This window comes from Rhinopithecus roxellana, chromosome 5, assembly GCF_007565055.1.
Source record: "Rhinopithecus roxellana isolate Shanxi Qingling chromosome 5, ASM756505v1, whole genome shotgun sequence".
Lineage (NCBI taxonomy): Eukaryota > Metazoa > Chordata > Mammalia > Primates > Cercopithecidae > Rhinopithecus > Rhinopithecus roxellana.
In genome coordinates this window covers 174,109,406-174,131,879 of record NC_044553.1, presented here as the reverse complement: position 1 = coordinate 174,131,879, position 22,474 = coordinate 174,109,406, and the positions used below count along the sequence as shown (strand labels likewise).

Here is a 22,474-nt window from a genome sequence, read left to right as displayed (position 1 = left end):
CCCCATTGTACTCATCAATTCTGCCAGTAGAAATTCTCCTCTATGACCTGGAAAGCGGGGTTGTGACCTTTCTTTAGGTAGTGAGTTGGTGTTTTTGCTTTGCTTTTTATTTTTGTATCAGTGACAAATAACCTTTTTGTCTGGTTGAATGGCTTCAGGTTCTGGAATTCTTGCTTTGTTCTAAATGTCAATAGTATAGCAAAAATATTAATAATAAATAATACAACATAAATAATAGCAAAAATACACAGGCAGTTCAAAAACAGATAATTAAAATGTTATGCTAAAAAATATTTATTTCCCCACTGCTTAATTTGAGTGGCTTTGAAAAAAAAAAAGGCTGGGCAAGGTGACTGATGCTTGTAACGCAGCACTCTGGGAGGCCAAAGCTGGAAGATTGCTTGAGCCTGGGAGTTTGAGGCTGCAGTGAGCTATGATTGCACCACTGTACTCCAACCTGGGCGACAGAGTGAGACCCTGTCTCAAGAAAAAAAAAAAAAAGAGAGAGAGAGACTGGGAAGGTTGCACCCAGCTGGGTAGCCATTGGGTGGGGGGCTGGAGCTGCTCATCATGTCAGGACTCGGGCTTCAGCCTCAGCTTGTGGTTTCTGGCAGAGGCCACATTCCATTTCAACACTCCCACCCCTCCCAGAATGTCATGCTGTAGGGTCTCGGAGGAGGTGCCAAGCCCATGGTGACTGCATTTCCCATTGGGAGATGGACTGAATCCCACACACCCCAGGTACTCACTCAGTTGGGACTTTAGCAAGGTGGCTAGCTAGTCCTGGTTTGCCCCATACTGTCCTGATTTTAAAGTGGAAAGTCCCACATCTCAAGAACTCCTCAATCCTGGGCAAACTGAGACAGTGGGTCACCCTAGTGGGGCCTGTCTGGTGTGTGCCTTGTGCAAGGTAATCATTGGGCTGGGCTGGGCTGGGCTCTGACTGAAAGAGAGCACTTTGAGGCCCACCGAGACCAAGCCTCCATTCTGGCCCTGCCAGGATCCTGTTTGGATGCGCCAAGACCAGCTTGTGTTGGGCAGTGCATGCTGGGTGGAATTTGCTCTGAGTTGGCAAATCTTACTTGTCTTCCTCTTTAAAAACCACCTCCTGGCCAGGCATGGTGGCTCACGCCTATAATCCCAGCACTTTGGGAGGCCGAGACCGGTGAATCACAAGATCAGGAGTTCAAGACCAGCCTGGCTAACATGGTGAAACCCCGTCTTCACTAAAAATACAAAAATTAGCTGGGCATGGTGGCGGGTGCCTGTAATCCCAGCTACTCAGGAGGCTGAGGCAGAAGAATCGCTTGAACCCGGGAAGCAGAGGTTGCAGTGAGCCGAGATTGTGCCACTGTATTCCAGCCTGGGTGACAGAGTGAGACTCTGTCTCAGGAAAAAAAAAGAAAACCACCTCCTTAGAGTCAATCGACTGCATGTGTTTACCAGCCATAGACTTGGGCAGGCTTTGGTCTACATTCTTGCATTTGTGATAGAAGGTGAGGAAAAGACTGAGACCATAGTGAGTTCCTTTTACTGGTCACCAGGCCTGGGAAAGTCATTGATTTTTCCAGCCTCAGTTTAATGGGGATAATACTCCCAGTGGTGTTGTGACACTCAGATGGAAAAATGAATCTAAGAGCTTTGCAGACCTCAGTAGGAGGGGTCCTTGTGATATTGCATTGATGCCTGTTTCCTTCCAGAAAAACCTGAGCTGCCTTCACTATGCAGCTCTCAGTGGCTCGGAGGATGTGTCTCGGGTCCTCATCCACGCAGGAGGCTGCACCAACGTGGCTGATCATGTAAGCGTGGGTGCGAGGGTTGAAGGGGGTCTCCATTGCAAAGCCTTCCATGAGCACACTGATGAAGCACAAGGAGAAACGGGAACATCAGACCCTTGGGGTTGGGGTGCAGACCAGGAGTAGGGGAGCCGGCAGCACTTAGGAGAGTGAAATACTGTTGTAGCTGTAACAGGATTAGAAACCAAGCTTGCAATTCCTCTGAACTGAACTATCAGCTCCTGTTCTCTGCTCATTTATGCATTGGGGCTTTTTTTTTTTTTTTTTTTTTTTTTTAACGGAGTCTTGCTCTGTTGCCCTGGCTGGAGTGCAGTGGTGCAATCTCGGCTCATTGCAGCCTCTGCCTCCCAGGTTCAAGCAATTCTCCTGCCTCAGCCTCCTGAATAGCAGCTGGAACTAGAGGCACACACCACCATGCCTGGCTAATTTTTTTTGTATTTTTGGTAGAAAAATACATGGGGTTTCACCATGTTGGCCAGGCTGGTCATGAACTCCTGACTCAAGTGATTCGCCTGCCTCAGCCTCCCAAAGTGCTGGGATTACAGGCATGAGTCACTGTGCCAAACCTAGGCATTGGGTTTTACTATTAATCTTTTATGTTGCCTATCTGTCCACTTACTTGTTAATCTTTTTCCTGTTATACATTTGGTCCACACACAGGAACCATATAATCTGTTGGTTAAAACACAGACTTTGGGAGTGCAGTGCTTCACACCTGTAATCCCAGCACTATGGGAGGCTGAGGCTAGAGTATTGCTTGAGCTCAGGACTTCAAGACCAGCCTGGGTAATCTAGGGAGATCCCATCTCTACAAAATTTTTTTTGAAAAACTGGCTGGTCGTGGTGGTGTACACATGTAGTCCTAGCTACTCGGGAGGCTGAGGCAAGAGGACTGCTTGAGCCCAGGAGGTTGAGGCCACAGTGGGCCATGATCACACCACCACTCCAGCCTGGGGAACAGAGTGAGATTCTGTCTTAAAAAAAAAAAAAAAAAAAAGGCCAGGCGCAGTGGCTCAAGCCTGTAATCCCAGCACTTTGGGAGGCCGAGATGGGCGGATCACGAGGTCCGGAGATCGAGACCATCCTGGCTAACACTGTGAAACCCCATCTCTACTAAAAAATACAAAAAACTAGCCGGGCGAGGTGGCAGGCACCTGCAGTCCCAGCTACTCGGGAGGCTGAGGCAGGAGAATGGCCTGATCCCGGGAGGCGGAGCTTGCAGTGAGCTGAGATCCGGCCACTGCACTCCAGCCCCGGCGACAGAGCCGTCTCAAAAAAAAAAAAAAAAAAATTGGCTGGGCATGGTGGCATGAGCCTGTAATCCCAGCACTTTGGGAGGCCAAGGTGAGCAGATTGCTTGAGGCTGGGAGTTCGAGACCAGCCTGGACAACATGGCGAAACCCCATCTCTACAAAAAATATAGAAAATTAGCCAGGTGTGTCTGGGTGTGGTGGCTCACACCTGTAATCCCAGCACTTTTGGAGGCCAAGACTGGCGGATCATGAGGTAAGTAGATCAAGACCATCCTGGCTAACACAGTGAAACCCCGTCTCTACTAAAAATATAAAAAAATTAGCCGGGTGTGGTGGTGGGCGCCAGTAGTCCCAGCTACTTGGGAGGCTAAGGCAGGAGAATGGCGTAAACCCAGGAAGCAGAGCTTGCAGTGAGCCGAGATTGCGCTGCTGTACTCCAGCCTGGGCAACAGAGCACGACTCTGCCTCAAAAAAAAAAAAAAAGAAAGAGAGAGAGAGAAAGAGAGAAGAAAAGAAAGAAAGCAAGAAAGAAAGCAAGAAAGAAAGAAGAAAGAAGAAAGGAAAGGAAAGAAAAGAAAGAAAAGAAAGAAAATTAGTCAGGCATAGTGATATATCCCTGTAATCCCAGCTACTTGGGAGGCTGAGGCACGAGAATCACTTGAACCTGGGAGGCAGAAGTTGCAGTGAGCTGAGATCGCTCCACTGTACTCCAGCCTGGGCAACAGAGTGAGACTGTCTCAAAAAAAAAAAAAAAAAAAAAAAGTAGTGGGAGTTTCAAATGGTAACTACCTTTCTAGAAGGCAAGTTGACAATAACTATCAAGCTGAATTAAATAATTAAAATTTAAAAACAACAGGCTGGCCGGGCGCGGTGGCTCAAGCCTGTAATCCCAGCACTTTGGGAGGCCGAGACGGGCGGATCACGAGGTCAGGAGATCGAGACCATCCTGGCTAACATGGTGAAAACCCGTCTCTACTAAAAAAAAAAAAATACAAAAAAAAGCTAGCCGGGCGAGGTGGCGGGCGCCTGTAGTCCCAGCTACTCAGGAGGCTGAGGCAGGAGAATGGCGTAAACCTGGGAGGCAGAGCTTGCAGTGAGCTGAGATCCGGCCACTGCACTCCAGCCTGGGCGACAGAGCGAGACTCCGTCTCAAAAAAATAAAAAATAAAAAATAAAATAAAACAGGCTTTGGTGTTAGACCTGGCTTTGTATGCTGGCACTCCAAACTGAATAACCTTGGGCAAGCTACTTTGACCTTTTTGGGCCCGTTTCCTTACCTATAAGTACTATTATTATTCCTATTATATAAACAAAGAAACATCTATGGTTTATATCAGAAAGGGGTCATTTCTTATAACTAAAACAAGTACTATATTTAAACTTATTACAGAAACAGTATTACGCAATTCATTGGAATATAGAGAAGAAAGGCATCCTTGACTCCAAAGCCCTAGTAAAGCAAGCACTTTTTTTTAATGCCCTCCCAGTGTTTCCCATGTAAAGAGTATCACCTCCAGCTAGAAAGAATTCAGGCTAAATGCTTACTTGTTTCTGCCCATCAAGACACCAGAATCCTGATGCCAGCCCAGTGGTCAAACTATGAAGTTTTCCTGTTACCCACATTGAGTATGTTGTTTTCCTTTTCATTTCAGCAGTTTTCGCTGCCTATTTATTTATTTAATTGTGTCACTTTTATTTGTTGTATTTGCGTTGTTTTTAATACCAAAAGTAACTTGCTGGTAGTAACACTGTCAAAAGACACATTCATAACAAGTGAAGGTGTTGCCAGGTGTAGTGGCTCACACCTGTAATCCCAACACTTTGGAAGGCTGAGGTGGGAGGATTGCTTGAGTCCAGGAGTTCGAGACCAGCCTGGGCAGCATAGTAAGACCCCCATATCTACAAAACATTTAAAAATCAGCCGGGTGTGGTGGTGGATACCTACTTATAGTCCCAGATCCTCTGGGGGCTGAAGTTTAAGGATCACTTGAGCCGAGGAGGTTGAGGCTGCAGTGAGTTGTGATCACACCACTGCACTCCACCCTGGGTAACAGAGTGAGACCTTATCTCTAAAAAAAATTAAAATTAAAAAAAAAGTCCCACAAATCATTACAAAGTTAAAAAACAAACAACACAGCCGGGCGCGGTGGCTCAAGCCTGTAATCCCAGCACTTTGGGAGGCCGAGACGGGAGGATCACGAGGTCAGGAGATCGAGACCATCCTGGCTAATACAGTGAAACCCCGTCTCTACTAAAAATACAAAAACTAGCCGGGTGAGGTGGCGGGCGCCTGTAGTCCCAGCTACTCGGGAGGCTGAGGCGGGAGAATGGCGCAAACCCGGGAGGCGGAGCTTGTAGTGAGCTGAGATCCGGCCACTGCACTCCAGTCCGGGCTGACAGAGCGAGACTCCGCCTCAAAAAAAAAAAAAAAAAAAAAAACAACACAAGAGAAAAATGCCCAAAGGTTATGAAGAGAAATTTGGTAGAAAAGGAAACACAGAGGATTACTAAGAGAAATGCAGGCCGGGCGCGGTGGCTCACGCCTGTAATCCCAGCACTTTGGGAGGCCGAGGCGGGCGGATTACGAGGTCAGGAGATCGAGACCATCCTGGCTAACACGGTGAAACCCCGTCTCTACTAAAAAATACAAAAAAACTCGCCGGGCGAGGTGGCGGGCGCCTGTAGTCCCAGCTACTCGGGAGGCTGAGGCAGGAGAATGGCGTAAACCCGGGAGGCAGAGCTTGCAGTGAGCCGAGATCCGGCCACTGCACTCCAGCCTGGGCGACAGAGCGAGACTCCATCTCAAAAAAAAAAAAAAAAAAAAAAAAATCAAAAATTAGCCGGGTGTGGTGATGGGTACCTGTAGTCCCAGCTACTCGGGAGGCTGAGGCAGGAGAATGGCGTGAACCTGGGAGGCAGAGCTTGCAGGTGAGTGGAGATCGCACTACCGCACTCCAGCCTGGGCGACAGAGTGAGACTTCGTCTCAAAAAAAAAAAAGAGAAATGCAAATTAATACTACATGGAGATACAATTCTTCACTCATTAGGTTGGCAAAAATCCAAAAGTTTTGCCAAGTGGGTTGACAAAGCTGTAGGGAAATAGGCACCTTCATATATTACTGGAAGGGGTAGAAATTGGTACAATCTGTTCAGAGGGCAATTTATCAATATGTATAAAACATACAAACACATGTGCCCTTTGACTCAACAAATCTAGGAATTTATTCTACAGACATACTTCCACATGTATGGAATGATACTATGTACAAGGTTTTTGCTGCAGTATCATTTGTAATAGCAAAAGATTGAAACCCATGTTTAGGAGACAATGTAATAAATTATGGCCCATCCCTGCAATGGAATACTGTGTAACTATAAAAAAGTATGAGGACTGCCGGGCAGCGAGGTGGCTCACGCCTGTAATCCCAGCACTTTGGGAGGCCGAGGCAGGAGGATCATGAGGTCATGAGTTCGAGACCAGCCTGGCCAACATGGTGAAACCCCATCTCTACTAAATGCAAAAAATTAGCCGGGCGTGGTGGCGCACACCTGTAGTCCCAGCTACTCAGGAGGCTGAGGCAGAAGAATTGCTTGAACCCGGGAAGCAGAGGTTGCAGTGAGCCGAGATTGTGCCACTGTACTCCAGCCTGGGTGACAGAGTAAGACTCCGTCTCAAAAAATAAATAAAAATAGGCCGGGCGCGGTGGCTCAAGCCTGTAATCCCCAGCACTTTGGGAGGCCGAGACGGGCGGATCACGAGGTCAGGAGATCGAGACCATCCTGGCTAATACGGTGAAACCCCGTCTCTACTAAAAAATACAAAAAACTAGCCGGGCGACGAGGCGGGCGCCTGTAGTCCCCAGCTACTCGGGAGGCTGAGACAGGAGAATGGCGTGAACCCGGGAGGCGGAGCTTGCAGTGAGCTGAGATCCGGCCACTGCACTCCAGCCTGGGTGGCAGAGCAAGACTCCGTCTCAAAAAAAAAAAAAAAAAAAAAAAAAAAAAAAAAAGAAAAAATATAAGGAGGAAAATTTTTGGATCTAGGGTTAGCCCAAAGAGTTCTTAGACTTGACACCAAAAACATGATCCATAGGAGCAAAAATTTGATTAATTGGACCTCATCAAAATTTAAAAATTTTGCTCCGCAAAGGATCTGTTAAGAGGATGAAAAAACAAGCTACGGACCAAGAGAGAAGATTTGCAAATCACATGTCTTATAAAGGCTAATGTGTAGAGTATATAAAGAGCTCTCAAAACTCAAGGTAAAAAAAAAAAATGGGCAAAAGACATGAATAGACATTTCACTGAAGAGGATATGCAGATGGCAAATAAGCACATGAAAAGATGTTTAACAGCATTAGCTATTAGGGAAGTGTAATATGATATACTATGATATACTACTTTTTGAGATATACTGCATTTTGAGAAATACATTATGATATACTACTTTTCAGAATGGTTAAAATTAACAAATTATGACAAAAATATTTGACAGATGGGAGAGAGCTTTAGGTAAGAGGATTGTCTCCACAGTGCATGGTGGGGATAGAATGATTGATATGATAGATAGATAGATAGATAGATAGATAGATAGATAGATAGATAGATTTTTTTTTTTTTTAGACATAATCTCGCTCTGTCGCCCAGGCTGGAGTGCAGTGGCGTGATCTCAGATTACTGCAAGCTCCGCCTCCCGGGTTCATGCCATTTTCCTGCCTCAGCCTCCTGACTAGCTGGGACTATAGGCGCCCGCCACCAATCCCGGCTAATTTTTTGTAATTTTTTTTTTAGTAGAGATGGGGTTTCACCGTGTTAGCCAGGATGGTCTCGATCTCCTGACCTCGTGATCCGCCCGCCTCCGCCTCCCAAAGTGCTGGGATTACAGGCGTAAGCCACTGCACCCAGCCTAGATAGATAGATTTTTTTAGAGACAAGGTCTCATGCTGTTGCCCAGGTTGGAGTGAAGTGGTAGGATCATGGCTCGCTGCAGCCTCGTCCTCTTGGGCTCAAGCAATCCTCCTGCCTCAGCCTCCTAGGTAGCTGGGACTACAGGTGTGCACCAGTATGCTCAGCTAATTTTGTTTTAAATTTCTTGTAGAGACGGGGTCCCACTATGTTATCCAGGCTGATCTCGAACTCCTGGGCTCAAGTGGTCCTCCCACCTTAGTCTCCCAAAGTACTGGGATTACGGGTGTGAGCTACCACACCTGGCCTTGCCATTTCTTTATGTCTTCTTTTATATCCCTAAGTGATGTTATATAGCTTTGGTTTACCTTTGTCTTATTCATTTCTAATTATATCCTTCATAATTAGTTTATATTTTTTGGCTGTCATTGTGACTAGAATATCTTTTTTAAAATTATATGTCATTTCTCATAAGCATTCAATACAAGAATGCTACTGAAGAGTATTTTTGTCTTCTATATGACTTCATTCTACTAGGATTTTTGGCAGGGAAAGGTGTCCTAGTCCATTTTGTGTTGCTATAACTGAATACCGTAGACTGGGTGACTTATAAAGAATAGAGATTTATTTAGCTCATGGTTCTAGAGGCTGGAAAGTCCTAGAACATGGTACTAGCCTCTTGTAAGGGGCTTCCTGCTGTGTTGTGACATGATGGGAGGCATCACATGGTAAGACAGAGCAACTGTGCGAGCTCTTTGTAAATATACAATTACATGTCTCAAATAATTTTTTGTTCAAATCTTCTTTTCTAATATTGATAAGACTCCATACCCACTGGCCTAAATTAGTAATGGCAATAATGGGCATTTTTGTTTTATGTGTGTGTGTATTCTGTTCTGTAACCCTTTTATAGCTCAATACATGAGGATGTTTTCCATAATAAGTATTAGTTTCTAACATCAATTTTATTGGCCTTGTACTATTCCACAGTATGTGTGTCACTCTATCACCTAGAGAGGAGGGAGTATCCCCTCTTTGTCATTTACTCAGGGGGCCACAGGAGACTATTGAGGATGGTGTCTTCCACTGTTGAAGGAGAATTGAACTTGGAGTGAGGTATCTTTTCTGGTCCCAGCTGGCTCTCTCATTCATTCATTTTCTACACAAACAGTTATCAGGTACTAGGTACCTAGGTATTGGGGGTGTGGACGCAGTGGGAGTAGAAAGTCCAATAAGACATAGTTCCTATTAGCTATGTATCCTTGGTCACTTAAGTTTTCTGAACTTCAGTGTTTCTGTTTGTAAGATGAAGATACTAATAAGAACACCATCCCTATATACTTCCTAGGTTGATGTGTGGATTAAATGAGATGTCAGAGAATCTTCAGGTATTGTTGCTAGGAGGGACCATGGCAAACCTCACTTGCCAGATGAAGAGTAGCAGAGAAGGGAAATGACTTGCCCGAGGTCACATGGTGAGTTCCTGACATAGCAGGGTCTCACCCTTGGGTCTTCAGACTCTCACCCATCTAGAGGATCAGTTTGGAGCTCCAGGAATTCAAGCTTTGGGACCTTAATTGCCTAAGGCCATCCATGTCAGCCAAGAAGCTAAAAGGGCCAAACCCAGAAGCACTATACCCTTCCCTCCTCCTGTCCCCAGCACCAGCCTGGAGCTGGGCAGTCCTGGGAGGGACTCATCGATTGATCCATGTATCTCCTCCCACAGCAGGGTGCCTCTCCTCTGCACCTCGCTGTGAGGCACAACTTCCCTGCCTTGGTCCAGCTCCTCATCAACTCTCACAGTGACTTGAATGCCATGGACAATGTAAGTGGCTACAGAGACCTTCCGGGCCCCAGGGAGCTTCTGGAAACCCTCCCAGGCTGGGAGGTCTCCATGTGGTCTCCTAGCATGGCCCAGAGTTGAGGAATTGCTTTTTTTTTTTTTTTTTTTTTTTTTTAGCTTTTAAAAGGTAATTTAAATAGTTGTTGAAGGGAATATCGTTTTGTTCATCATTCTCCTCTTTTGAACATTTTGGGTGTTCCCAAGTTTTGGCCATGATCTATAACATTGCAGTGAATATCTTTTTACATTCAACCTTTTCCTTTCATTGCTTTTTTTCCTTAGGGAAAATTCCCAGGGCAGGGGTGACTGAGGCAGTCTTGTGTAAAAAGAGGCCTCTGGGCCAGGTGCGGTGGCTCATGCCTGTAATCCCAGCACTTTGGGAGGCCGAGACGGGTGGATCACGAGGTCAGGAGATCGAGACCATCCTGGCTAACATGGTGAAACCCTGTCTCTACTAAAAAAAAACGAAAAATTAGCCGGGCGCGGTGGCGGGCGCTTGTAGTCCCAGCTACTCGGGAGGCTGAGGCAGGAGAATGGCGTGAACCCGGAAGGCGGAGCTTGCAGTGAGCTGAGATCTGGCCACTGCACTCCAGCCTGGGTGACAGGGCAAGACTCCGTCTCAAAAAAAAAAAAAAAGAGGCCTCTGATTCCTGAAGCTGTGATCAGTAAAGAGCCCTTTTAAATCCTGTCCCCACAATCTACCCACCAACCACATAATTCTCAGTACCAGCAAGGGCATGGCTTACAGAGCCACTGGGAGTCGAAAGCAGTTTGGCAGAATATATCATATACCTTTAAATGATACGTATGAGCACTGCTGGAAACTGAGCCTTGAGAAACATATTAAAAGCTCATGCACAGAGATATTCACTGCAGTATTATTTATCAGTCTTCACTTTGAAAATGGCCTCAATATTTAATAATAGGGAAGTGGTTAGGTAAATTATGGCACAGACACAAATAGGCTATTATGGAGTTATCAAAAATGGTGTTTATCAGAGTTTATAGTACACAAAAAGTGTCATGTTGGGGTAAAAAAAGATGTAAAATGTACATATAGGATGATCTCATGTATGTAAAACCAACAAACTAAAAACATTCTGTATTAAAGAAAAGACTAGAAGAAATATACTAGGATGATTGTGGAGCTTGACTTAGGGCGGCGGGCCACCCCATGTGCTTTTCACTTACCTGTTCCCTTGGCTTCTCCCCTAGAGGCAGCAGACACCCCTTCACCTGGCTGCAGAGCACGCCTGGCAGGACATAGCAGAGATGCTCCTCATTGCTGGGGTTGACTTAAACCTGAGAGATAAGGTACCTCTGCTTACAACCTACCTTGCTTCAGGCTTTCATGGCTCCCCCTTTGCCAGAGACCCTGCTTTGAATGCCCCCTCCCTCCTCCCTCTCAGGGTGTTCAAGGACTGCCATCCTTTCTATACCAGCTCAAATGCAATCTCCTCCAGGAAGCCTTCCTGACCACCTTCCCCTCTCTCTACTAAGGTCCCTCAGCCTTGGCCCACCCCTTTCTGGTATAGGCCTGTGAAATGATTGCTTTCTCCTTTATGGCCCCCATCAGACTGTGACCTCCTGAGTCACCTGGTAGGGTTGGGGAGTAGAAGTACTGCCCACAGTACTGCCCAACAACCCCTACATGTGGGACCGGGTGTGGGGAAGCTTCCTAGCTCACTGTGACAGCTATTTCCACAGGTGCTAGTGGTCTCAGAAGAGCCGAAGACTTGGTATGAGGCTGGGAGGTCACAGGTGTATGGGGAGAGGGGCACCTGCACATGTGACTCAGCGAGGCCAGCCTGGGATGGTGTGGGGTAGAGCTGGGGGCCAGGATCAGATCCTGAAGCTGGACCTAGGAGGGGGCTCCCTGCTTTGAGCTAGGCACCAGGGCAGCTGGCCAGATGTGAAGGGGAGCTTCCCATCTCACTGCAGGTCTGTGGAGGTAACTGTCTGGGAGGCCTGGAGAAAAGGAGGCGCGATGGGAGGTGGGCAAAAGTGACATAATAAACCCAAGCCTTCAGGCCGGGCGCGGTGGCTTATGCCTGTAATCCCAGCACTTTGGGAGGCGGAGGCGGGTGGATCACGACTTCAGGAGATCGAGACCATTCTGGCTAACACGGTGAAACCCCATCTCTACTAAAAATACAAAAAAATTAGCTGGGTGTGGTGGGGCGCCTGTAGTTCCAGCTACTCGGGAGGCTGAGGCAGGAGAATGGCGTGAACCGAGAGGTGGAGCTTGCCGTGAGCCAAGATTGCACCACTGCACTCCAGCCCAGGCGACAGAGCAAGACTCTGTATCAAAAAAACAAAACAAAAAACAAACAAACAAACAAACAAACAAAACCCACCAAGCCACCATCTCTGGGCTCTGGTTTCTTCACCTGAAAAGTGGGTAGGAACCCCTATTTCACAGGGGATGTTGAAGAGTTAATGAGGGCTGAGTTTCATAAGCTCTAAAGCTTCCTAATTTCTAAAGAAACATAAGAGATGGTCATTGGAATTATGTATTGCTATTGCTTTATTCTATTTGTGACTTTTCCATATCCCCATCATGCCCAGAAAACCAGAAGATCATTCTGCTCTCAGTGTAGACTGCTGGAAAGCACTTCCGTTTTTTTTTTTTTTTTTTTTTTTTTTTTTTTTTTGAGACGGAGTCTCGCTCTCTCGCCCAAGCTGGAGTGCCGTGGCCGGATCTCAGCTCACTGCAAGCTCCGTCTCCCGGGTTTACGCCATTATCCTGCCTCAGCCTCCTGAGTAGCTGGGACAATGGGCGCCCGCCACCTTGCCCGGCTAGTTTTGTTTTGTATTTTTTAGTAGAGTTGGGGTTTCACCGTGTTAGCCAGAATGGTCTCGATCTCCTGACCTCGTGATCCGCCTGTCTCAGCCCCCCAAAGTGCTGGGATTACAGGCTTGAGCCACCACGCCCGGCCTGGAAAGCACTTCTTGTGGGCAGGAGGGTTTGTGCTCAGTGCTAGAGGCCCTTTTGTACCCCTTCTGTAGAAACTGTGGCTTCTCTTCTTGCCTCTTAATTGCAGCAGGGAAAAACTGCCCTGGCAGTGGCCGCCCGCAGCAACCATGTCAGCCTGGTGGACATGATCATAAAAGCTGATCGTTTCTACAGATGGAAGAAGGTATGGAGGCCTCACGCTTGATCTTTTCCTCATTGAAAAGGGAGTGATTTTGGCTCCGGATGGAGCTGGCTTTGAATTCCAGCCCTGACCAATTCTGGGTCCCTCAGGCTCCAGGTGGGTGATAATCACTACCTTGTATGCTACCACAGTTGTTTGTGAGGATCTGGTGATGGGCAAGTGTCCAAACATGCTGAAACAAGGCAGACTGAGGTCCATGCCAGCGTGGAGATACTGCTGGACACTGCTGTAGCTTCCAGCTGACGAATTGCATGCATGCATGAATGCATATGGACATGTGTGAAAAAGAGATGGCAGGTGGTTCCATCTCATGCCATCTCCAGGTGATTGAACTGCTGCTTGGGATGTCATGCTCAGGCAACTTTCTGAGCCAGAAGTAAGTGTGCTGGGATTGATTAGCAATGTCTCCTGTGGACTTGGGACAGAGGAGTGGCAGAATGTTTGCTATTCCAGTTAGCAAATGGAGGTAGGGAGTTTTCTGGTGTCCTTGGGGGTTGTTTTTATATACAGAAAATAATTTTGCATTTACTTCAGCTTTCAAAGTTAATACAATCGGTCCCCAATTACAATGGTTCAGCTTATGACTTTTCTACTTTATGATGGCACAAAAGCGATACACATTAAGTAGAAACCGTACTTTCAGTACCCGTACAGCCATGCTGTTTTTCACTTCAATATAATATTCAATAAATGACATGAGATATTCAGTGCTTTATTACAAAATTGGCTTTGTGTTAGATGATTTGCTCCACTATAAGCTAATGTAAGTGTACTGAGCACATGTAAGGTAGGCTAAGCTAAACTATGATGGTCTGTAGGTTAGGTAGATTAAATGCATTTTCAACTTTTATGATATATATATATTTTATTTATTTATCGAGACAGAGTCTCACTCTGTCACCCAGGCTGGAGTGCAGTGGTGCAATCTCTGCTCGCTGTAACCTCCACCTCCCGGGTTCAAGCGACTCTCCTGCCTCACCCTCCCAAGTAGCTGGGACTACAGGCACGTGCCACCATGCCCGGCTAATTTTTTTTGTATTTTTGGTAGAGACAGGGTTTCACTATGTTGGCCAGGATGGTCTCGATCTCCTGACCTTGTGATCCACCCACCTCAGCCTCCCAAAGTGCTGGGTTTACAGGCGTGAGCCACCGCGCCTGGCCAATTTATGATATTTTTATCAAGACATAATGCCATCATAAGTTGAGAGGCATCTGTATTGAATCTGCTAACTTATACATTTAAAAACCTAGTTTTTTCTTTTTTTTTTTTGTTGAGACGGAGTCTCGCTCTGTCGCCCAGGCTGGAGTGCAGTGGCCGGATCTCAGCTCACTGCAAGCTCCAGCCTCCCAGGTTTACGCCATTCTCCTGCCTCAGCCTCCTGAGTAGCTGGGACTACAGGCGCCCGCCACCTCGCCCAGCTAGTTTTTTGTATTTTTTAGTAGAGACGGGGTTTCACTGGATTAGCCAGGATGGTCTCTATCTCCTGACCTCGTGATCCGCCCGTCTTGGCCTCCCACAGTGTGCTGGGATTACAGGCTTGAGCCACCGCGCCCGGCCCCTAGTTTTTTCTTAAACTTTAAAATTCATTTGATAAATCTTATTATTCTATCTATACAACTAGTAAATTTTTCCAGTCAGTTTCAGGGAAATCTTTTGAGTAATGTTGGGTCCTGTGTTTAAACTTAGTCAAACTACCTTAAACACTGAAACTGAATAAATAAACTTAATATAACAGATTTTCTTATTTATTTATTTTTTTTTTTGAGACGGAGTCTCGCTCTGTCGCTCAGGCTGGAGTGCAGTGGCTTTATCTCAGCTCACTGCAAGCTCCGCCTCCCAGGTTTATGCCATTCTCCTGCCTCAGCCTCCTGAGTAGCTGGGACTACAGGCGCCCGCCACCTCACCTAGCTAGTTTTTTGTATTTTTTTGTAGAGACGGGGTTTCACCGTATTAGCCAGGATGGTCTCAATCTCCTGACCTCATGATCCGCCCGTCTCGGCCTCCCAAAGTGCTGGGATTACAGGCTTGAACTACCGTGCCCAGCCAGATTTTCTTTTTAAGCACTTCAAATGCTTCTTAAATTCTTAAATTATCCTAATAAGACTATTAACTAAAACTACAAAGAATCTCAAATATCTTAAACATTCCAGTGTGGTTTACAAACTTAGTAAACTCTTATCCCTTTTAAATAAAAATCACTGTTTCAAAATCAATTGGTAGATAAATTTCAGTAGGAATCATAAGATGTTCTCCCACTGATATGCTAGATTCCCTTAAACATGACCCCTTTACATACAACAGATTATTCCTAAATATAATCCCAAAATGTGAATACTGTGGGTTAGACTAACTGATTCATCTCTGTGCTGAGTACTAAGCCACTTCAGGCTTTACAGGTCCTCACCACTAAGGCAGTGGCTGCATGTCAGAATCACAAATCCCCCCTGGACCCTCAGGCCAATTCAGGTAGAATCTCTGAGGTGGGGGCCACACATCAGTGGTTCTTAAAGTTCCCAGATGGTCTCAGTGTGCAGATGGGGCTGAAAACACTGCCCCAGGGGACCAGTTTTTAATACCCCAGGTGAGAACCAAGCTTCACCTCACAGTGATTGCCAGAGACTGTTGACTATGATGTAAGCTTTGGAATTGCAGAAACCAGGGTGATTTTTTTCACCCTGAACTTAACAACCAGAACTCTGCATCCATTCCCTTTAGAGGGCCTTAGGCTTCTGTGGGCTTCATGTATGCTATGATAGAATTCTTTCGTAACCGGCCGGGCGCGGTGGCTCAAGCCTGTAATCCCAGCACTTTGGGAGGCCGAGACGGGCAGATCACGAGGTCACAAGATCAAGACCATCCTGGCTAACATGGTGAAACCCCGTCTCTACTAAAAAATACAAAAAAAATTAGCAGGGCGAGGTGGCGGGTGCCTGTAGTCCCAGCTACTCGGGAGGCTGAGGCAGGAGAATGGCGTGAACCTGGGAGGCGGAGCTTGCAGTGAGCTGAGATCCGGCCACTGCACTCCAGCCTGGGCGACAGAGCGAGACTCCGTCTCAAAAAAAAAAAAAAAGAATTCTTTCGTAACCTCTAATTTCATTGCCTGCTTTGCTAGAAAGGATTTTTTAATCCTACCCTTTACTACCTGTTGTGATTCAGCAAATCTGATACCTGCCCTGCCTGGTTTTGGCCAAAGCTTCGGAGTACTTCTGTCGATACCCATGCTCTAAGAACACAGGAAAGAGGCAGGTGACCGGAGGAATTTGGAAAGGCTCCCTGGAAGTGGCACATGGGTGGTCTTTTGACTCTGACAATGAGGTTGAGGGGCAGGAAGGTGAGCAGAGGAATTCCGGGTGGAAGCACAGTGGGAGCAACTTGGGTTCCAGAGGTCAAGGCAAGGCATGGAGTGAGAAACCAGAAGAGAGGACGTTAAGCCCCTGGCCCTTGCTGACTCCAGCTCCCAGGCTCCCCAGCAGTGGTGGTAGGAGGGTCATAGGGCCCTTGGCTCGGCATTGCCCCTGTCTGGGATCATGAGGGAGAGCTTCTGCACTTTTGGGATCTGCCCCACAGGACCACCTTTCATGCAGGGACCTCAGTGACCCCTCTGGGAAGAGCTTGTCCTTTAAGCAGGACCATCGGCAGGAAACACAGCAGCTCCGTTCTGTGCTGTGGCGGCTGGCCTCCAGGCATCTGCAGCCCCGTGAGTGGAAGAAGCTGGCATATTCCTGGGATTTCACAGAGGCGCATGTCTACGCCATCGAACAACAGTGGACAGGTAGCACCTTGCCTCTCCTCCCTCCAAGCAACCAGTGGGCGGAGGGGTGGGGCACCTGAAATGTGTTCAGTTTTCTGTGCTTCTAGGAAAGAGCCTGTGCAACCCACAGCCTGGTCCCAACACACCTGGTGCTCTGTCCCTCCTCCAGGCATCCGCCCAGGGTGCACACTCTGCCTCTCCCTCTCCATTGATTGTGAATTTCACATTCTTCACCAATCAGCCCAAACTGATACCCACTGTTTACGCCTAAACTAAACCATTCTTGGTAAAAAGAAGAGGGCCTGCTGTTGTCACTATTATTCAACATCTATATGGAAAATTTGGGCCCTGGCACTAAGATATGAAAAGGAAATAGAAATAAGGAGTGGAAATATTGTAAAGGAAGAGAGAGACTTATTAATTTCAGATGGCATATTTAATATAGATAGGACATCCAGAGGAATCAACTAAAAAAAAATCTTAGAATTAAATAATTCAAGGAGATGGCTAAATATAGAAAATATACTAACACCACAGAACTCCTATGAACCATTGTTAAATGGGCAAAAAGTATATATAGAGAATCTTTTAAAAGAGACTCCATTTACAATGGTGTGTGTGTTTCACCTGGAAAACCTAAAAGACAAATACAGATGACACATACGAATAAAACAATAATGGTTCAACTCTAAAAGATGATTTGTGTAAATGGAATGACATTCTGTATTTGTGGCAAGAAAAAGTATCATACAGATATCAGTTTTTCCCCAATTCGATTAAAAATTTGATCTAATTTTAATCAAAATAGGAGATTTTTGAAACTTGATTGAAGTATTCTACAATTTGAAAGAATAAACAGGGATATAAAAGTGAACATTCTGGGGGAAAACAATAAAGGGGATCTAAGCCAAGCAGACTCAGCGTTTTATAAAGCCAAATTAAAATTACATAAAGAGATACCTGGATCAAGCATGGTGGCTCACGCCTGTAATCCCAGCACTTTGGGAGGCCTAGGTGGGGGATCACCTAAAGTTAGGAGTTCGAGACCAGCCTGGCCAAAATGGTGAAGTCCCGTCTCTACTAAAAATACAGAAATTAGCCGGGCATGGTAGTGGGCTCCTGTAATCCCAGCTACTCGAGAGGCTGAGGCTGTGAGAATCGCTTGAACCCGGGAGGCAGAGTTTGCAGTAAGCCGAAATCACACCACTACACTCCAGCCTGAGGGATAGAGTGAGACTCTGTCTCCCAAAGAAAAAAAAAGAGAGAGATTCCTAACACAAAAATATGCAAATTGATCAGTGGAATAGAGCAGAGTTCAAAAGTAAACGCTGCTGCAGATAAGAACTTTCATATATGATAAAGAAGCACTTGTACATTACAGTGGTGGGGGCAGAGATATTTAACAAATGGTGTTGAGACCACTGGGTCAAGCGGAAGTGCCACCACACCAAGGGCAGCACCGTGAGGACATGCCTGCTGAGGGCCCCAAAAGGGACATGGAAGGTCAGAGGGGCAAATGGAGTGACCTGGACCTGATGGACCTGGCCCAGCATCTATCTGTTTCCCCAACACAGGAGAGCCAGCTGAATCACAGCCAGCCGAATAGCATGTTAACCCCATGCCGTGTGGGCAATTATTTTCCAAACATGGTTGTATGTTGGAACCACCTAGGAAACTTTAAAACCATTAAATGCCTAGGCTGCACCCAGACCCAGGTACATGAGACTCTCTGGGGGTGACATGGGCCCTAGGTGTTTCCCAGGAGCAGCTGAGTCCGAGAACCACCAGTGCAGGGGAAAGAGCATGGCCAGCTCCGTCTCTGACTAAGCTGTATTCTCATCTGTAAATTAGGACCACTATCATGCAAGACACAGATTATTTTGAGCAGCCAGAGAGGTGAAGTGTACAGTTTGTGCATCACGGTACCACAACAATGAATGTCAATTCTTTCTCCATTCAGAGTGACACCAACAGAGTGTATAGTGGGTGTTCAGGAGAAGGCCTGGGGCTGGGGAGGTTCTAGAGACCAAGACACAAACCCTTTCCCCCCCTCTCTGAGAGGCTGCTCCTCCACTCCCCTTACCCATCTCCAGGCTGAGCTTGGCTGGAGCAGGGAGAAGGGCCTTGGAGGCTTTTGGCCTCCTTCCCACCTGGGCATGTTCAGGAGGTGGTGCAGGGTGGCATAGACAGGCGCTCTGGTCAAGTGGCCCCATTGGCTCCTTCTCCCTCTCTCCTCCCTCACTGTCCTCAGGCACCAGAAGCTATCAGGAGCATGGCCACCGAATGCTGCTCATTTGGCTGCATGGCGTGTCCACGGCTGGTGAGAACCCCAGCAAAGCACTGTTCGAGGGCCTTGTGGCCATTGGCAGGAGGGACCTGGCTGGTAAGAGCGTACTCTGCTGGCCTTCTTCTCAGGAGCTGGGTGGCCCCCACTGGAATGCAGCAGGGCCCTCCAAGGGCTGCTCAGACAAGAATGCTGTGATGCTGGCTTTGGGCCTTCCAGATTCCTACCCCGAGCCCTGCCCCCTTTTCCCTTGGGCAAACTACAGTGCCTCCTGGCCCTGGTGTTGGCCCAAACTGTGACCTTCACAGCCCCGGAGCCAGTGATGCTGTCCAGAATCTCTTGCTTACCAGCCTTCTATACCTTGATATTTTTTTTCCATTTTGGAATAAGCCACCTTCAGACTTCTTTTTCACAAACATTAAGACATAGGAGCCAAAACTGACTTAATATGAGTTGAACCAGTTAAATCAGGTCAAATAAACCTTCTGAGGTCATCACAACTTATTTGAGTATGCCAATTTCAAAAGCCTGATTTGGGATTCAGAGTGTTCTGTGGAATCATCAGACAAGCAGGATAGAAGGTTCTAGTACTAACCCCTCGTTAAAAACAAAATCAGCTCATGATGAAAAGCCTTAAACGCTGTGATACCCACTGACGTGGTACATGATGGGGCAACCACAGAATGGGGCACTAGGCCGTCACTGACAGTTGTGAAGGCTCCATTAGTTATGAGGCAACAAAGAAAACCAATGCCGACATATTTCTAGCATATTGCTGAGGGAAATATTTCTAGCATATTATTGAGGGAAAAAAGGAAAGGATCTCCCCCCACAGCTGCTATAGGCCAGGTGGAAAAGCTAAGAGTCATTTCAGGGTAGAGGGATTAGGGATGCTACCTTTCTTTCCCCAAAATGTTCTTAAATATAGTTGTTGCATCTTCTTTTAACACAAACTCTGGCAGGCAATTAAAACATAAAACCAGTCCTGTGAGGCAGAGCTTAGGCAACAGAGGAAATAAGATTCTTGTTTTTAACAGAAAACATCAGGAAGAAAGCAAACGCAGCCCCAAGTGCCCCCAGGAGGTGCACAGCCATGTAACCGGGGAGGCCAGACCTTCAGGCATATGGGACCTCAGCGTGTGGAGCCACCTGAAGAGAAGATGACCATCATTTGAGGGCTTTTTAAAAAATCACTGTTAATGGACCTCCAGCTGATTCTACTGTAATGCACAGTCATGCAGAGCCCAGCAGGCAAATGTTTGTACAGTGATCTTTTTCATGAGGATGGGTCCAAGGGCCTGTTTCAGGTTTTGTGGGTAATCCCGTCCCACGGGTATGGTCCTTTGGAGCTCTTGGAGTTCTTGGCACACTTTCTTCTTCTTCTTTTTTTTTTTCTTTTGAGACAGAGTCTCACTCTGTCGCCAGGCTGGAGTGCAGTGGTGCGATCTTGGCTCACTGCAACCCCCGCCTCCCAGGTTCACGCCATTCTTCTGCCTCAGCCTCCCAAGTAGCTGGGACTACAGGTGCCCGCCACCACGCCCGGCTAATTTTTTTGTATTTTTAGTAGAGATGGGGTTTCACTGTGTTAGCCAGGATGGTCTCGATCTCCTGACCTCGTGATCTTCCCCAGGGATGGGGCGTTCCATCTTCTGCCCTGTCCGGGAGAGCAGCCGCTTGCCACCTGAGGCTGTCATGCACCTGAAATGTTGGCTAGAGGGACTGAGAAGCTGAAATTTCTTATTTCTCATTATTTGAAATTGTAGGCACCCATGGCAAGTGGCATCCGTGGTGCTTGGCTTTGAGGTGCCAGGCAAGCACAGCTTGTGGGGCTTGGCTACACCAGCAGGGGGATGTGTTTCTGGGGAAATGTGGCTCTGGAAGCTTCACGGTTTCCTAGAATGTGGAAAATATATCTGCGCAGGATAGAAATCCTGCCCAGAGGCTGTTTCTGTCTCATTTGAGCTCTCTTTCATGTGGCAGAGCTGGCTGTGGCCAGTTTAGGAGCCCACATTTGAGAAAAGCTTACCTCAAAGTTCTGCACTGAGCCTGAGACTGGAAAGGAGATAGAATAAAACAGCTGACAGGGGCTTTGGTGGTCACACATGCCTGATGGAGTGCACAGGGCCACTGTCTCTGAAAGGTAATTTGGCATTATCCGTCCACAATATACTTTTATCCATTGGTCCAGCAATCCTAGTCCTAGGAATGTGTCCTACATATAAACCTGTGTACATACAAAATGACAGCATACAAGGTTATTACTTTGAAAAAGCAAAAGATTGGAAACAAACCAAGTGACTGGCTACAGGGGACTGGTGAAATAGAATATGTTCCATCCACACAATGGAATTTTGTTCAGCAGTAAAAGGATGTTGTTGTTATGGAAAGAGCTCCAGGATAAATTAAATGGAAAAAAAAACCCCAAGATACAGGTACATTAAACAGAAAGAAATTGGTTCAGAGGATATCTGCACTACTTGTCAAGAGATGCTTTTAGAGAAAAAGCTTCCTTTTCTCTCTTAATCTTTTGCAGGTGATGTAGTTTTTTTTTTGAAACAGAGTTTCGCTCGGCTGGGTGCCGTGGCTCACACCTGTAATCCCAGCATTTTGGGAAGGCGGGCGGATCATGAGGTCAGGAGATTGAGACCATCCTGGCTAACATGGTGAAACCCCCGTCTCTACTAAAAATACAAAAAATTAGCTGGGCGTGGTGGCGGGCACCTGTAGTTCCAGCTATTTGGGAGGGTGAGGCAGGAGAATGGCGTGAACCTGGGAGGCAGAGCTTGCAGTGAGCCGAGATCGTGCCACTGCACTCCAGCCTGGGCGACAGAGTGAGACCCTGTCTCAAAAAAAAAAAAAAAAAAGAAACAGAGTTTTGCTCTTGTTGCCCTGTCTGGAGTGCAGTGGCTTGATCTTGGCTCACTGCAATCTCCTTCTCTTGGATTCAAGCAATTCTCCTGCCTCAGCCTCCGGAGTAGCTAGGATTACAGGCACATGCCATCATGCCTGGCTAATTTTTGTATTCTTAGTAGACGGATTTCACCACATTGGTGAGGCTGGTCTTGAACTCCTGACCTCAGATGACCCATCTGCCTTGGCCTTCCAAAGTGCTGGGATTACAGGTGTGAGCCATGGAGCCTGGCCATCTTTGGATTCTTGAAACTTAAGAAAAATTCTAAAATATATTTGTGATCTATTACCTTATGAGACATGATAGGGAAAAAAATAGACAACTTTACCTACCACTAAGTTATATTTAATCAGCATTCTTTTGTTTCCTAACATATATGTTGTGAGCTAAATATATGCTCTTACTGTAAATCTTTCTGAGTTACACTTTAAGGGTGAAAATTGTTTTGTTTTGTTTTTTGAGACAGAGTCTTGCTCTCTCACCCAGGCAGGAGTACAACGGCGAGATCTCAGCTCACCTCAACCTCCGCCTCCTGGGTTGAAACGATTCTTGTGCCTCAGCCTCCCGAGTAG

At 46.7% G+C, this 22,474-nt stretch overlaps 1 protein-coding gene across 1 annotated transcript in view; it reads left to right on the top strand.

Annotated features, from left to right (window-relative positions):
* The window catches only part of ANKDD1A (ankyrin repeat and death domain containing 1A), a 45,662-nt gene extending 23,188 nt beyond the window's left edge, over window positions 1-22,474 (top strand). Inside the window, exons 9-15 of the mRNA XM_030929752.1 lie at window positions 1,701-1,799; window positions 9,681-9,779; window positions 11,013-11,111; window positions 12,842-12,937; window positions 16,524-16,728; window positions 18,959-19,090; window positions 22,389-22,474. Of these exons, the coding sequence (XP_030785612.1) occupies window positions 1,701-1,799; window positions 9,681-9,779; window positions 11,013-11,111; window positions 12,842-12,937; window positions 16,524-16,728; window positions 18,959-19,090; window positions 22,389-22,474 (816 nt within the window). The remainder of the gene's footprint in view (window positions 1-1,700; window positions 1,800-9,680; window positions 9,780-11,012; window positions 11,112-12,841; window positions 12,938-16,523; window positions 16,729-18,958; window positions 19,091-22,388) is intronic.